The 13,581-nt window shown below is 40.9% G+C and overlaps 2 protein-coding genes across 4 annotated transcripts in view; one reads left to right on the top strand and one right to left on the bottom strand.

The window, feature by feature from the left end:
* Positions 1 to 5,926, top strand: part of itga10 (integrin, alpha 10) — a 31,216-nt gene extending 25,290 nt beyond the window's left edge. Inside the window, exons 12-30 of the mRNA XM_005936118.3 lie at positions 109 to 257; positions 401 to 544; positions 703 to 909; positions 990 to 1,120; positions 1,323 to 1,489; positions 1,598 to 1,740; positions 1,844 to 1,954; positions 2,042 to 2,127; positions 2,208 to 2,349; positions 2,454 to 2,546; positions 2,665 to 2,741; positions 4,253 to 4,342; positions 4,434 to 4,518; positions 4,623 to 4,736; positions 4,807 to 4,911; positions 5,002 to 5,115; positions 5,200 to 5,295; positions 5,378 to 5,491; positions 5,591 to 5,926. Of these exons, the coding sequence (XP_005936180.1) occupies positions 109 to 257; positions 401 to 544; positions 703 to 909; positions 990 to 1,120; positions 1,323 to 1,489; positions 1,598 to 1,740; positions 1,844 to 1,954; positions 2,042 to 2,127; positions 2,208 to 2,349; positions 2,454 to 2,546; positions 2,665 to 2,741; positions 4,253 to 4,342; positions 4,434 to 4,518; positions 4,623 to 4,736; positions 4,807 to 4,911; positions 5,002 to 5,115; positions 5,200 to 5,295; positions 5,378 to 5,491; positions 5,591 to 5,644 (2,222 nt within the window). The 3' untranslated portion in view covers positions 5,645 to 5,926. The remainder of the gene's footprint in view (positions 1 to 108; positions 258 to 400; positions 545 to 702; positions 910 to 989; positions 1,121 to 1,322; positions 1,490 to 1,597; positions 1,741 to 1,843; positions 1,955 to 2,041; positions 2,128 to 2,207; positions 2,350 to 2,453; positions 2,547 to 2,664; positions 2,742 to 4,252; positions 4,343 to 4,433; positions 4,519 to 4,622; positions 4,737 to 4,806; positions 4,912 to 5,001; positions 5,116 to 5,199; positions 5,296 to 5,377; positions 5,492 to 5,590) is intronic.
* Positions 5,927 to 5,983: 57 nt separating this feature from the next.
* polr3c (polymerase (RNA) III (DNA directed) polypeptide C) lies at positions 5,984 to 13,570 on the bottom strand. 3 transcript variants are annotated; one of them, XM_014338016.2, is made up of 14 exons: positions 13,433 to 13,554; positions 12,025 to 12,163; positions 10,838 to 10,984; positions 9,786 to 10,050; positions 9,139 to 9,443; positions 8,895 to 8,999; positions 8,181 to 8,354; positions 8,020 to 8,071; positions 7,849 to 7,909; positions 7,603 to 7,753; positions 6,780 to 6,881; positions 6,609 to 6,658; positions 6,344 to 6,493; positions 5,984 to 6,248 (listed from the first exon to the last, which is right to left on the bottom strand). In XM_014338016.2, the coding sequence occupies exons 3-14, from the start codon at positions 10,982 to 10,984 to the stop codon at positions 6,167 to 6,169; spliced, it is 1,644 nt and encodes a 547-aa protein (XP_014193502.1). In that variant the 5' UTR covers positions 12,025 to 12,163; positions 13,433 to 13,554; the 3' UTR covers positions 5,984 to 6,166. The 3 variants fall into 3 exon arrangements, 2 of the variants coding, with proteins under 2 accessions (XP_014193502.1, XP_005936176.1); XR_006055056.1 differs by lacking the exon at positions 12,025 to 12,163 and having other exon boundaries at positions 6,344 to 6,441; positions 13,433 to 13,570; XM_005936114.3 differs by lacking the exon at positions 12,025 to 12,163 and having other exon boundaries at positions 13,433 to 13,570.
* Between the last annotated feature and the right edge of the window lie 11 nt (positions 13,571 to 13,581).

Genomic DNA, 13,581 nt, shown 5'->3' with positions numbered 1-13,581 from the left:
CATTCCTGGTCTTTCCGTTTAATATAAGATACAGCATTAATGTAACTCTTAAAGAGCCTTAGATTAGGTTTTCAGTGCTGAATGAGGTGTGTTCATACGCGTTTCCAGGTTACACGGTGACCTCTGTGATAATTGGTGACTGGAAGAGGGTGTATGTAGCTGGAGCTCCTCGATTCAAACACAAAGGCAAAGTCATTCTGTTTGAACTCAGCGATGAAGGCGATGTCAACATTGTGCAGGCGCTTAATGGAGAGCAGGTAAAGCCCTTGTTTGAGTCTCCCTTCAGTTTGTTTTTGCTTTTAATATTTCAGCAGCAAACAGTAGGAGTCTGATTTCTCTGGGTTAAAGCAAGCGCTCCCCCTGCTGGCGGTAAGATGAAATAACATGTATCTGTGTTTAGATTGGCTCGTATTTCGGCAGTGAAGTGTGTGGGCTAGACATCGACCAGGATGGCATCACTGATGTCCTTCTGGTTGCTGCTCCAATGTACCTTGGGTCAGGAAACAAGGAGGCTGGACGAGTCTACATCTACACTCTCAATGGAGTAAGACAGCAGCAGCAGCATCGATCACCTTCATATCAGTTATTATGAAAACATTCCTGTCATATACAACAATGAATGATATCCCTGTTTTACTCCTACAGGGTCTCCTGTTACCATCCACTCATCTTTCTTTGTTTCCTCCTCTTCGTGTCTCACAGGAGGACATTTTTGTATCCAATGGAACGCTGAAGTCAAACAATAAGTCCCAGGATGCCAGGTTTGGTTATGCACTGGCACCCACTCCAGATCTGAACCATGATGGCTTCACGGATCTGCTGGTGGGAGCCCCACTGGAGGATGAACACCGGGGGGCCATCTATGTTTATCACGGAGACGGTATTTATGTCATCCACAACTATAAACAGGTATCCCCCTTTTTACAACTGCAAGTTTTACTGGTGCATCTCAGAACTTAGACTAATTCCTGTCTCTCTCCTTATCACAGCGGATAGCTGCATCATCAGTTTCCCCCTCCCTGCAGTATTTTGGCCGAAGTTTGAATGCTCAATTGGATTTGGATGGAGATGACCTAATAGACTTGGCAGTGGGAGCGCAGGGAAGTGCTGTACTGCTCAGGTGGGTAGGATGGAAAGTGTAACAGGCAGAAAGCAGTGCAAGCAGTGTTAGATAATGGAGCCATATAAAACTTAACTTGTGTATCATCTATAAACAACAAGTTCCCACATTTAGAATCATAACAAACATTTCTACTGGCTATTATAACTGTGCACATAAATGGATAAATACTGCTTTTTGAGACTGTCCCTTCTGTCTCTAGCTCTCGCAGCATCGTCCAGATCAATGTGAGTCTGTCCTTCCAGCCGCACTCCATTAATGTCATTCAGAAGACCTGCCAGAGAGGAGGCAGAGAATCCGCCTGTCTCAATGCCACCGCCTGCTTTACAGCCGTGTCCCGCTCCCCAACACCACGCAGCAACAGTTTTGGTTGACACATTTATATATATTTTATACATATATGTATATATTTTATAAACCCTACATTAAGTAGCCTATCGATGGAGTTTTTGCCTCAGTTGCATGATTTCTCTTCAGATCTGTGGGTGCGAGCCATGTTGGATGACAGGAAGTTGTCAGCACGGGCGCTGTTTGATGACAGCTCCCACCGACAGACCCAGCTGGCTGTACGAGCCCAGACAGGGAAAACTCTGTGCTACAGACTTCCCTTCCATGTCTATGTGAGTGTCGGTACACACCTTCCATCTTTCATTCATACACAGCAGGATGGGAAAGTCACATTTCTTTGTTTTGTTTTTTACATTTTTTCTGTCTTCAATGTAGGACACAGCAGATTACATTCGTCCTATCAGCTTCTCACTGTGGTTTAAGATCAACAACACAGAAAGTGGTCCCGTGCTGGATGAAGGGTGGCCGACTACTATCAACAAATCTGTGAGTGGCACAAAAATTAGCGCTACATATCCTTGTTGTTGTCCACATTCGTTCAACATGCTGCTCCTGCCTCCCATACCTGTCCAGATCCCATTTTTTAAAGACTGTGGTGAGGATGATGTGTGTACAACTGACCTGGTGCTACAGGCACACATGGACATCTCTGGGACAAGGTACAGAACTGAGATATTCTGGTGTTCCCTCTCTTCCCTTTTTTTGGTCTCAGTGAGTTTTCATTGTGTTTCCTCCACAGACAAAAGCCTTATGTGATTCGCAGCCCTCGTAGGCGTCTGGCAGTGGAGGTGCAGCTTCAGAACAGACTGGAAAACGCCTACAACACCAGCCTGACGCTGCACTACTCACGCAACCTCCACTTCTCCAGCCTTAGCATCAGGGTAAATACAGCACATGTACTGCTATTACATGAGGGACCATAACCATAAACATCTATCTACATGCACAGATCCTCTCTTTCTTCGTGTCTTTTCTTTCATCGTAGGAGGTTGCCCACTTCAAGATCGAGTGCACAGCTCTTAGCGCCAACAGCCACTCATGCAATGTCAGTTATCCAGTATTTCGCTCCCAGTCAAAGGTACGTTCGTGCTGAGGAAATAGCTCCATCAATCACTCAACTCAGCCCACACATACTTCTCTTCCTCCAGGTTAGATGTGGCACTTCAGCAAGTTGCTGCTCTCTTTTTTGTTTGCAGGTTAACTTCCTGTTGGAGTTTGAATTCAGCTGTACATCTTTGCACAATCAAGTGAAAATGAAGCTCCATGCATCCAGGTAGCTGTCTGCAAAGTAGCATGCATGCACACGTGTTGAGATGCTGGAGTATTTACAGATGAGGACAATATTTGAAAAAAATATTAGAAAAACTGACTGTTTTTTTTTTTTAATTGAGCCATAGCACCAATCAGTGCTGTTCAGTGATGTGCTTTAACTTTGTAATGGTCAAAACTTGTAAAATTAAAGGTTATCTTTCAATTTGCACACAATATAAAACCTACAGCAAAGGTTTGAGCTGTCACTTGAGAAAACAGCATGCAACAAACAAAATACCTCAGTTTAGACTTGAGAAAAAGAATTATTGCTGCTCACAAGTAAGAAGTATCATCACAAAATTCAAATAGAGCCAAACAGTACAGAACAGAAAAGACTGGCAGAGGTAGGAAGTGAAAGATTTCAAATACTCTGGAAAGAAAACTAGTGAGAGATGTGTCAAAAAAAAAAAAAAACAGAACAACTGCCAAGAGACTATTGAATGACTTAGCCAAGTCAAGATATGTAATCTCAAAGAAGATAGTCAACGCCACCCTGGGCAGGAATGGACTGCAAGAAAGCACAAAAAACGCCACTTCTACATAAGAGACATCTTCAAGCCAGACTAAAGTATGCTAAGAACAACCTGCAGAAATATTTCATACTGGGATAAACTGGAGTAATATAGAATAAACTGGAATAAGCTGGAATTTTATGTGTACTGGAAGTACGTCCTGTGGTCAGTTAAGACGAAAACTAGAGTTCTTTGGCCACAGAGATGCTGCTTGTGTTTGGAGAAAGAAGGACGAAGCGTACAACCCAACAAACATCGTCCCCACAGTGAAACAGGTGGTCGGTGTATTATGCTGTTGGGATGCTTCAGTGTGCCTGAAACTGAGAACCTCATCAAAGTGGAAAGCATTATGAAGAAAGAAGGATATGTGAAGTTTTTAAACAAGCTTCACGCAGTCAGCAGCTAAACTGGGTTTGGCCCGTCACTTGGTCTTCCAACACTACAGCGACCCAAAACATATGCTGCTGGTGAATCACTGGCTCCAGAAGACCAACGTGGACTTTACTGACTGGGCTGCTTAAAGCTATTGCTTGGATCCCACTGTAAATCTGTGGGGTGAACTAAAGACCAAGGTCCATGCCAGAGGACATCAAATGTTGAGAGATTGGGCAAAGAAGAATGTGCTGGGATTGTTCAGGAGATGCATGCGAGACTGACTCCATCTTGTTTTACAGCAAAAAAAACTGGTATTTTTTGGTTTTTGTGAAATAATTTTATCTATGTGTGCAAAGTAAAATATTGTAAGCATTCAAAATAAAAGTAAGATGTTTGTAAAAACCGTGTAAAAAAAAAAAAATCCTTACTCTGTTTAACAGCACTTGGGAAACACTTAAAAAAAGAAAATTTAATAGGGGGGCTAATAATTCTGTCTTCATCTGTTTGCATCCACGTTTTGAGATGCTGGAGTATTTAGGAGACATTTAAACTGAGACGCTTTCGTCACCCTTCTTTTGTCTTACAGTGACAGTGTGGAGAGACAAGACACTTTGGGGGACAACAGTGTTCAGCTCCAGACTTTTGTTCAGTATGAACCAGACCTTTTTGTTAGCAGGTGTGTTTGTACAGCATCGATCTAGTTAAGCTCAACTCATGAACTGGTTTATCTCTGCATTTATGTGCTGATCTTTTCCCTGTTTTTGCAGTGAATCTAATTTGAACCGCTATGAGGTCCATCCTACTCGGACAATGTCGGAAGCAATTGGACCAGAATTCTACACACATCTCAGGGTAAATGTATATCCTCTATATAGGTCCCAATAAAAACATATAATTATAATCACAGTAAGAAAAATAAGACAAGGCAAACTTTTTAGCTTTGTTTGTGTTTATAGCTGCAGAATCTCGGCTGTTACTCTGTGAGTAATCTGGAGCTGCGTCTGCATCTGCCCTCTGTGGCTGCAGGTGACAGAGTCTTCATGACTGTCACCGATGTCTTCTCAATAAACGTGAGTACTGCTTCTGTGTATTCTTATCATGCTTTAAAATCGTACCTGACATATGTCAATTACCCCGTAGGTCACGGTGAACTGCAGCGTGCTCAGTGATGCAGCACAGCTGAAGGCCAGACAGGGAGATGTGCGCCCCCTTCATCCTGAAGACATGATGCAGGATGACATGTTGGTAAGGGCCTAAATTGCCACAGAGCTGCTGGTGAACACTGCAAAAGCAAAGATGTTAATATGGCTCATGTTTACATGTTTTCGTGTGTAGAACTGCAGCAGGTCATGGTGCACAGAGGTCGTGTGTCAAGTCAAGCAGCTTCCGAGAGGAAAGGATGCCATCATTCGGGTCAGCCGCAGAGTTCATGATGATTTTTTCAGAAATGTGAGTAACAAAACATACGCAGATTTTTAAATTGTGCTCCTGTGGCACAAACATTGGTCATAATCTGTGTGCCTCTTCCTCTAGGCCAAATATAAGTCAGTGAAGATAATAGGCGTATATCGACTCACAGCTCAGGAGACTAACCTCATTACTTTGAGCGCAGGAACAGTCTGGAGGGAGGTAAGACCCAAGAGAATCCTGAGCAGCACAATATGCATAAAATTAATTTCCTCTAATCTCTCCCTTCATCTCTTTTCCTTAGACTGTGCTGGAAGTGCTGAAAGGCCGAGCTATTCCCATCTCGCTCTGGATTCTGATTGGTAGCATCATAGGGGGTTTGCTGCTGCTGGCCCTCATTATTTTCATACTGTGGAAGGTATTTGGAGCTGAAATTTCACATCAGATTCCTTCAAGAAAAAATCAGAAAGTAGTAAATCTGTCTCAATTTCTTGTTTTCTGTTTGTTTTTTTATCAGCTTGGATTCTTCACACGCAAACAGAGAGAAGAGGATGAAAACCATGAGGACTAAGCAAAACTTCTGCTGCCAAGAACACACTCATCTGCAATGAAGACTGTCAGATGAGTAGAGCCCACCTCCTGGCAGACACAAAGATAGTCCCGAGATGGGCCTTCAGGACCAAAGAGTATCGGGGAGGGGATTCAACAGTAATGCGCTACCCACTGTTTCAAGGGTCAGGGGCACTTATGTAAATAATCTTTTTCTAATTTTAAAGAAATGCAAAGTGTATTAAACCACAGTCCTTCTATTTAACTTGCAGACATTTTTATGGTTTTATATTTCAGTCACTTGATTCTTCAGTTTTTGTTTGTTCTTTAATTAAAACAGTTAAAGACAAATTCCTGTTCTTTATTTATTCACTGCTGATGTAAATGTAATAACAAAAAGGAAAAGCAAAAAAATCTGATTTTATTTCAGTCCAAACAGAAACATCCGAGCTATAAACTATAAAACAGTCATAGTTGACACGCACGCAGAAATCATACACAAAAATTAACTGCATGGATGAAATATAAAACTCCAAAGTATAAGTCATGAAGATGCATTGGTTGAGTTGATGTAGGACTCTAGAAGAAAGATGGTTTCATCTACTTGGTTTTCTGCAGAATCTAACCTAAAGGAGAAAAAGACAGTGAAAAAAGGACTTGATTAAACCACCGAAGAGCCTTGGCGCCTTTAGAAAAGAGAATTTCTGTTTTGTCTTCCTACTTATTGATGTGAAGCCTTAAGGTATCCAGCTGTTGCTTTTCAGGAGCAGTGATCATCTCCTCGACTTCAGTTAGCTGCTCGGGCTCGGCCCCGCTGACCTGCAGAGATGCCAAGATGGCTTCGATTCGCTGAGATTTCTCCAGCAAGCGCCTGTAAACCAAAAACCGTCAACCCATTTCTTTGTGGCAACGTGCGTGCCAGACAAAAGATTTTATCTGCCTTGCAGTGAGATGCATCAAAATATATCACTAATGAAAAGACTCACTTGCTCTCTTTGGTCTCAAAGAGGCGTCGCTCTACGAGGTTGGCTACGGTCTGCAGAAGGAAAATATTTAGAGATAATGTTACCGGAGGTAAATACCAGAATGAAAGACAATTAGCTGTCTTCTTCTGTTCAGAACTCTAAAGGCTACATGTAATGAGTTTACTGTTTTACCTTGTAGCAGCTCTGGAGCAGCATTCTTGCAGTCGGGAGTTGATTAACAGTGTAAAGATAGAAGGTGCGAGAGGGAGCGTAGTCAGGAGTCTTTGGGATTTCCTGAAAAACAAGGGGGGGGATTGCATGCCTGTCACACTTACATGTTTCAGATCATCAAATAGATTTTAATATTAGACAGAGATAAGCTGAGTAAATACAAAATGCAGTTCTAAAGAAGCACCTATATATTACATATCACTTGAACAGAAGCTGTCTCACAAAGTGAAATAGGCTGAAAGTTGTCAAAAAGCAAAGCATCACGATCTAAAGAAACAGCTGAGAAACAAAGTCATTGACTTCAATCATTCTGGAAAAGGTTACAAGACACTTCTAAGGCTTTGGGACTCCAGCGAATCACAGTGAGCGCCATTGAGAGAGATCCAAGAACAAAACACCTGCTGACCAAAAAGAGCACAAACCTTGACTAACATTTGCCAAGAAAACATCTTGATTATCCAAGACTCACTCAGTTTATGCAGTAGCTTGTGCAAAGGTTTAGTCAAAGTCCAGACTTAAATCCAACTGAGATGCTTTTTCATGACCTTAAACTGGCTGTTCGTACTGGAAAAACCTCAAATTTGAATGAATTAAAATATTTCTGTAAAGAACATTGGGCCTCCACAGTGAGGAGGCCCAATGTTGAAAGACTCATTGGCAAATTATTGCAAATGGCTGATTGCAGTTCTTGCTGCCAACAGTGGCACAACCAGTTATGTGGAGTTTGCATGTGTGGGTTCTCTCTGAGTACACCGAAACAACTAACAGTCCATCATCCGCATACCTGTAGCTGGACCAGGTTCTGTGACAGCAGTGTGTACAGCATGTCTTTAGCCTCTTTGGCTGGAATCATAGCAAAGTCCTCCACCTGCTTCTGCTCCAGGTGACGTTTTCTTAGCAACAGACGAAAGATGCGAGCCGACCGGGAGCCAAACCTGATGTCAGATTAAGAGTGACTTCAGTAACACGAAGCTGGTGATAATAGGATACTCACAGCTATATATATTATTTAACATACACACTGGCTTACCTCTCCTGTACTACAGACTCGAGTGTGGCCCGTGCCAGATTGGCCAGTGCTCTGTGCAGATCTGAGAGAGGAGCTTAGAAAAGCAACCGTGATTCCTGAATTAAATCATATCAACCAGTGTGCTGCTTCATAGGAAAATGCTCAGGACCTTTTAAATCTGAAAAAGGATACTGACAACAAACATCCCTCCTCCGCTTTCACCAGCCTTCCCCACAAACTCCATCTTAAAAAAGAGGAGGAAAAGAAGATATAGACATTATGTTTTTTGTTTATTTAAAAAACAAACAAACAAAAAAGATCAGAAAACATAATATGGTGTTTGCAGATCATACCGGGTCATCCACCAGCAGAGTGAGGTACTGGTCTAAGATGGGTCTGAGGATGTTGTAGCTGGGTGGGAGGGACCTGAAGATCTCATTGGCTGAGAGGGGCTTTGTGCAGGTGGCCATGGGCGAGGTTGTAACCTCACTCATCCTCAGCATGGTCCTCACTATTTCACTGCTAGTCTGCATATTGAGGATTAAGAAGATAATTAGTCATTAAATTCTTAATCAATCACATTAATAAATCATTCTAGTATACGCACATATACTATACTATATATGCATTTATAGTGACTATAACATGCTCTTTCACAATAAGAGCAGGCTCATATCATCGCTACTCATAATGACTTCTTCATTAATTGAATTAATGACATAACAGTGGCATCCATATTTTCTTATGAATGACTAAGCTTCGCACTAAGGACTCTCAGGTCTGGAGCTCCCTGCCTGAACTACTAATGCCTGCATAACCAGCAGCAGCTTTAAATGTATGATCAAAATGTACCTTTTATTAATAAACTATTTCTCTCTACTGTGTTTTTTGTGGACATTTGTTATATTTCTAATGTTGTAGCATATTTTGTTTTTCCTTTGTAAACCACATTTTTAAAAGGTGTTGTGTACATAAATGAACAATAATAATCAACAAAATAATCTTCATAACGCAAGAAAGTAAATGAGTGTCCTTAAATTAAAAATTATAATACTTTTTCCCATCACCTGGTCCAGCTTGTTGGCGACAGCACTGATGATGGTCTGATCTCTAAAGTGGAGATGGAACCGTTCAAAATTCACCTGCCAGTAAATCCCCTCGTCACCATGTGTCTGAGCCGAATGAAGCAGAGCATATGAGAGGCAAACAGAGAAATAAAAGGTCACATGAATGATAAGCGGGAAGGTAGATATAATGGACGGAGGACATTGCAAATTTGTTAAAGTAACCAAAAAGGTTAAAAAAACTAACCTGTGGATCCATTTTGGCTCTTTTTGCGCTTCTTTGCTCCTCTCCATCCTCACTGGCGAGCTGGCGTTTGCCCCGCCCTATGAGTGTCATACTAGGTACCTTATAGCATTCTGGGAAGCTCTCTGGTGTGGGTGGGGCAGTGTTAACGGGAGCAGCCGGAGTACCAGGAGTGGCAGGAGTCTCACTTGGAGCAGAACTGTCTTTATTTCCCACTCTTGGCAATGGAGGGCAGCGCTGAAGAAAATGGGTCTCCACCAGTTTGGAAAAAGTCGAGGACACTTCACTGTAATCCATGGTGAGGCCCTCTGCAGCAACAACAGAGAAAAAGTGGTGTTACCCAAGTCATATTTAATTCCCTTTTCACACAGCTAAATTACAAAGACAGTGCAAGTACTAGAGTCTCTAACAAAAGTCCAACATTGATAAAGTCAAAAGAGATATTAGGACTTCTGGTTCACTCACAGGCCTCCAAGTTTTTTGGGAGATATTCATTTGAAACCTTAATTGCTAATCCTGACATTTTTTTTCCACATAAACATTTAAACACTGGTTGTAGCAAATGGCATGTCCATCTACTAGACCAAAATCCAGCTGTCAAAACATCCACTGATAGAAGTATGTGTTCTTTGCTTGATGCCAACACTGACCTGCCATGTTCTGCGTGAGGCGGTCTGCCACCGTCTTAACGGTGCTGCTCATCGTCGTGTGGCCTCTCTGTAGTAACTCCTCTATGATCAGCTCTCCTGTGTCACCATACAGGGTTTTTGCAGTGTAGATGTATCGTGGGTAGCGAAGAATCCTAAGGATTCGGTCACAGCTGGCGTGATACTCTGTGGGGCTCCCGGGTCCTTTGCGGCCTGAACTGAACGTAGAGGCACCGTGTTGCACGAGGACACACAGAGACTTCTTCACCTGGATTTGGAAATAAACAAATGAAAGAAGGGAAAAAGTTTATCGCTTCCTCTGATATTTAATATAACAGACAACGGTCAGGTAAAGACAGAATTCAATGCGATTCAAGTTTCACTAATGCAGAGAACAACAACAAAAAAAAGACATTTTCCTTATTTTCATTGTCTGGTTTCCTAGCTTAGATGTTGTTGTTTCTAGATCCACATTTCTTTTGAGAAAGGTAAAATTGACAAAACTTGACTGGAGATTAATAAGAGTGTAAAATATGTGACCAATGGCAGGCTAATACCTATAATCCACATCCAGTGAGTTAGACTATGCACCACAAAGCATGAAGGTCTCTGCAGAAGAACTGCAGCTTAACCATTTTTTAAAAATCTATTCTAATTAATAAGGTAAAAGTAGGATTTAATGAGGTAACTCCAAATTATGTGCACTTTTTTGCCTTTTTTCCAGTGTATTATGCTCAGAAAACTACATCTTTGCTTCTGTTCGTTATGCAAAGCTCCATTCAACTTAATTACCATATGCCCTTAAATGCTACTTTGTACTGTTCTACACTTGTTAGACAACTGTGTAACCCCTACACTATGGAGCCATCTATCATATCTAATTAGCTTTTTATAAAATAATAATTCTTACAAATAAAAATGTAAGACGACAGAATTTTCAGATAAATGGCCATAAAGCCATAGCTGTTGGAACACAGTGTTATGTAAATAAATACAATAAATATAAACTCAGCAAGCTTAACAAGCCGAGGCAGAGTTGGTGTAGTACTCCTTACCAAGTCCACTGAGAGGCCAGTTTCATGAATGATGGTTCTTAAATTTTGTGCTCCACATTTGAGCAGGTGTGTTCCCACTTTCTCAACCACCTCTCCAAAGTGCTCCCGCAGCAAAAGACCACACAGGCGCACTTCTTGGGCTGTCATCTGCACAAACAAAAGAACAGGAACACACAGGTGATGAAAGGTCTAAAATCTAGTATAGCTGTAGGTAACTACTTATATCAGTACAAAAACAGCATTCCAGTATTCCTCTATATTCCTTTAATATAGTGTCATTTTTCTTAACACCTGGATGTAATAAACCTGAAATTAGAATCATATCAGGATACAAGAGATCTGTAATTTAAGGTTAAATAAGTCGCCCCCTGCAAAAACCAAACTCTTATCTCTGTAAAGACTAACACATTTCTACAGAGAAGTAAATGCTTTTTATGGAGTGTGTGAAATATATTTTTATTATGACGGAGGTGGACTGCTGTTGCTATGTGCAAATCACTGGTTGCTATGTGTTCATATATGAAGATGTACATAAAACCCCATAATAATTTGTGTCCCCTTACTAGAAGGTGCAAACAATATATGGTTTCTATCTACAAGCACACAAAGAAATATAATTCAAAAGGGGAGAATTAAAAAAGGAATGCTAAAATAAGCAATGTAGGATGTGTCTCTAACAGTGGACTTCTCACACGCTTGAATCACATGCATCACTTTTTTTTTAACTTGTTCTATACTAACTTCAGACTCAGAGACTCTGAAGCACAACAGAAACTGAAAACCCTTTTTTAACAACAACAAACAACAAACAACAACAAAAAATGATTAGGAATCAACAAAGACTTGGATCTATAAGCAAAATCTGTGTCACTGCCATCAGCAAAATCTTATCATACTCATCCCTAGTACAGATCAGTAGGCAAAATCCTGAAGCAGCTAACTTCAAACAAACAATAACATCTTACTCATTAATAATGATAATGTTATTAATAATGGGAACCGTATGACCTAAAAATACTCATGATAAGGCCTGAAGCCCTATCAACAAATTGGTCCATTTCCTGGTAATTGTATGAAATTCATCAGCAGCATTAAGACCAACATGGGCAGCAAGTACAGCATAAAAACTACAACATCTGATTTATAGTTAATAATAAATCATTTTAGGCCAATGTTAGCACCCTCACCTCACATCAAGCAGGTCCTGGGATTGAATCTACTGGCCAGCTTGGGATTTGAAACAGCTGGGGACTTGAAACAGTGTGGGTTCGCTCTGGGTACTCCAGCTTGCTCTCACAGTCCAAAAATTTTGTTCACATTGTAAAACTGATTTAAAATATATTACCTAAATTAGTTTGCCAACAGCATGAACAGACCAAACAATACTTACAACATTGGCATGTAATAGTGATAATAACATGCTTGACTTTTTGTACAGTTGTAGCTAAATTAACAATGACAACTCCACAGTTTCTCCCTCCCCTCTGGCTGAAGTCCACATATCTTGCTTGACATGCAATACTTTCTTTCCAAACTCACAGCAGTAATCTCACTCAGTCTTTATAACATTAGTTACCTCTGTATATCTCTCACACTCAATAGTACCACCATCCTGGTTACGTCATCCATCGACATCTTTAACTCCCTTCTCAAGTCCATCCAGAAATTCACTTTCTTACAACATGCCTGTACTTCAGGAGTTTCACTGGCTCACAGTTAAATATCCTATTGATTACAGAACATCACTCTGCAACATCCCTCTGAAATTCTGCACATCAACACACTCATCCACAATCCCAGATTTTCTTCTTCTCCCGATCTCATCGCCCTTTTCCTGTTTGACTACCATGAGGTCTAGAGGCTTCATTTGCTCTGTTCCTCGCCTCTGGACTTGCATCCGACCAGAAATCCACAACACTGACTCTCTTCATTTTTAAATCTCGTCTCAAAACTGGCATATGCACTCTGACTGTCTTCCACCTATCATATTAAACCTCTGCTCTTACTGATTTTATATTTTGTTTTATTGACTTGATCGATCTTTTCTTATTTTTATATTGTTTTTCAATTCTTCAGCGTAAAGTAACCTTGGTTGTTTTGAAAGGCGCCTAATATCACGTATTACTGTTATTATTACCGACTGTCTCTCCACACCTCCCTACACTCGTGTTTCCAAGTGTAACTGATTTGTCACAAAAAGAGCTGGCACACAAAATGAACGCAAAACAATTACTGTTTTATTTTTCAGATTATGTCGATATATTTCGATAGCAACCACATTATTTTTGGTAGTTACAATCTGACAACAGAACTGGTCTTATCTAGGCTAAAAGTTGTACTGCACATTACTGAACAGAAACAACAAGTTTCCACTTAGATTTAAGCGACTGCAGACCTCAGTTATATTTAAACCACTGTTGATGAATTTCTAAGCACATGTGTAAATGACACATTGTGCAGAAGCATCTTTGTCGAGTACAGAAAATAGTTTTGTCTAACCCCAAGTTAACCCTGTGAGCAGTGCATGCTAAGCTAACTGAAAAGCTAACATTTACAGCTGACCATTTCAGCCGTTCTTTAACACTTTAAACAAACCTTTTAAGCTGAGAAGTTTCTGAACATATGCTGCTTTTATTCTCCGTCACCCGCACCGAACACTTCACGTGCGGCTTCTTGACGTCAACACACGAACACTTTTCCTTCCGCTCCTCGGTGAGCTGGGACTCCAGCCAGCGGCGCCGCGG

The sequence above is a fragment of the Haplochromis burtoni genome, unplaced genomic scaffold (assembly GCF_018398535.1).
Source record: "Haplochromis burtoni strain Fernald_Lab_line unplaced genomic scaffold, NCSU_Asbu1 Contig_204, whole genome shotgun sequence".
Taxonomy (NCBI): Eukaryota; Metazoa; Chordata; class Actinopteri; order Cichliformes; family Cichlidae; genus Haplochromis; species Haplochromis burtoni.
The sequence above is the reverse complement of the archived record's forward strand: the minus strand, read 5'-3'. Positions and strand labels throughout refer to the sequence as shown.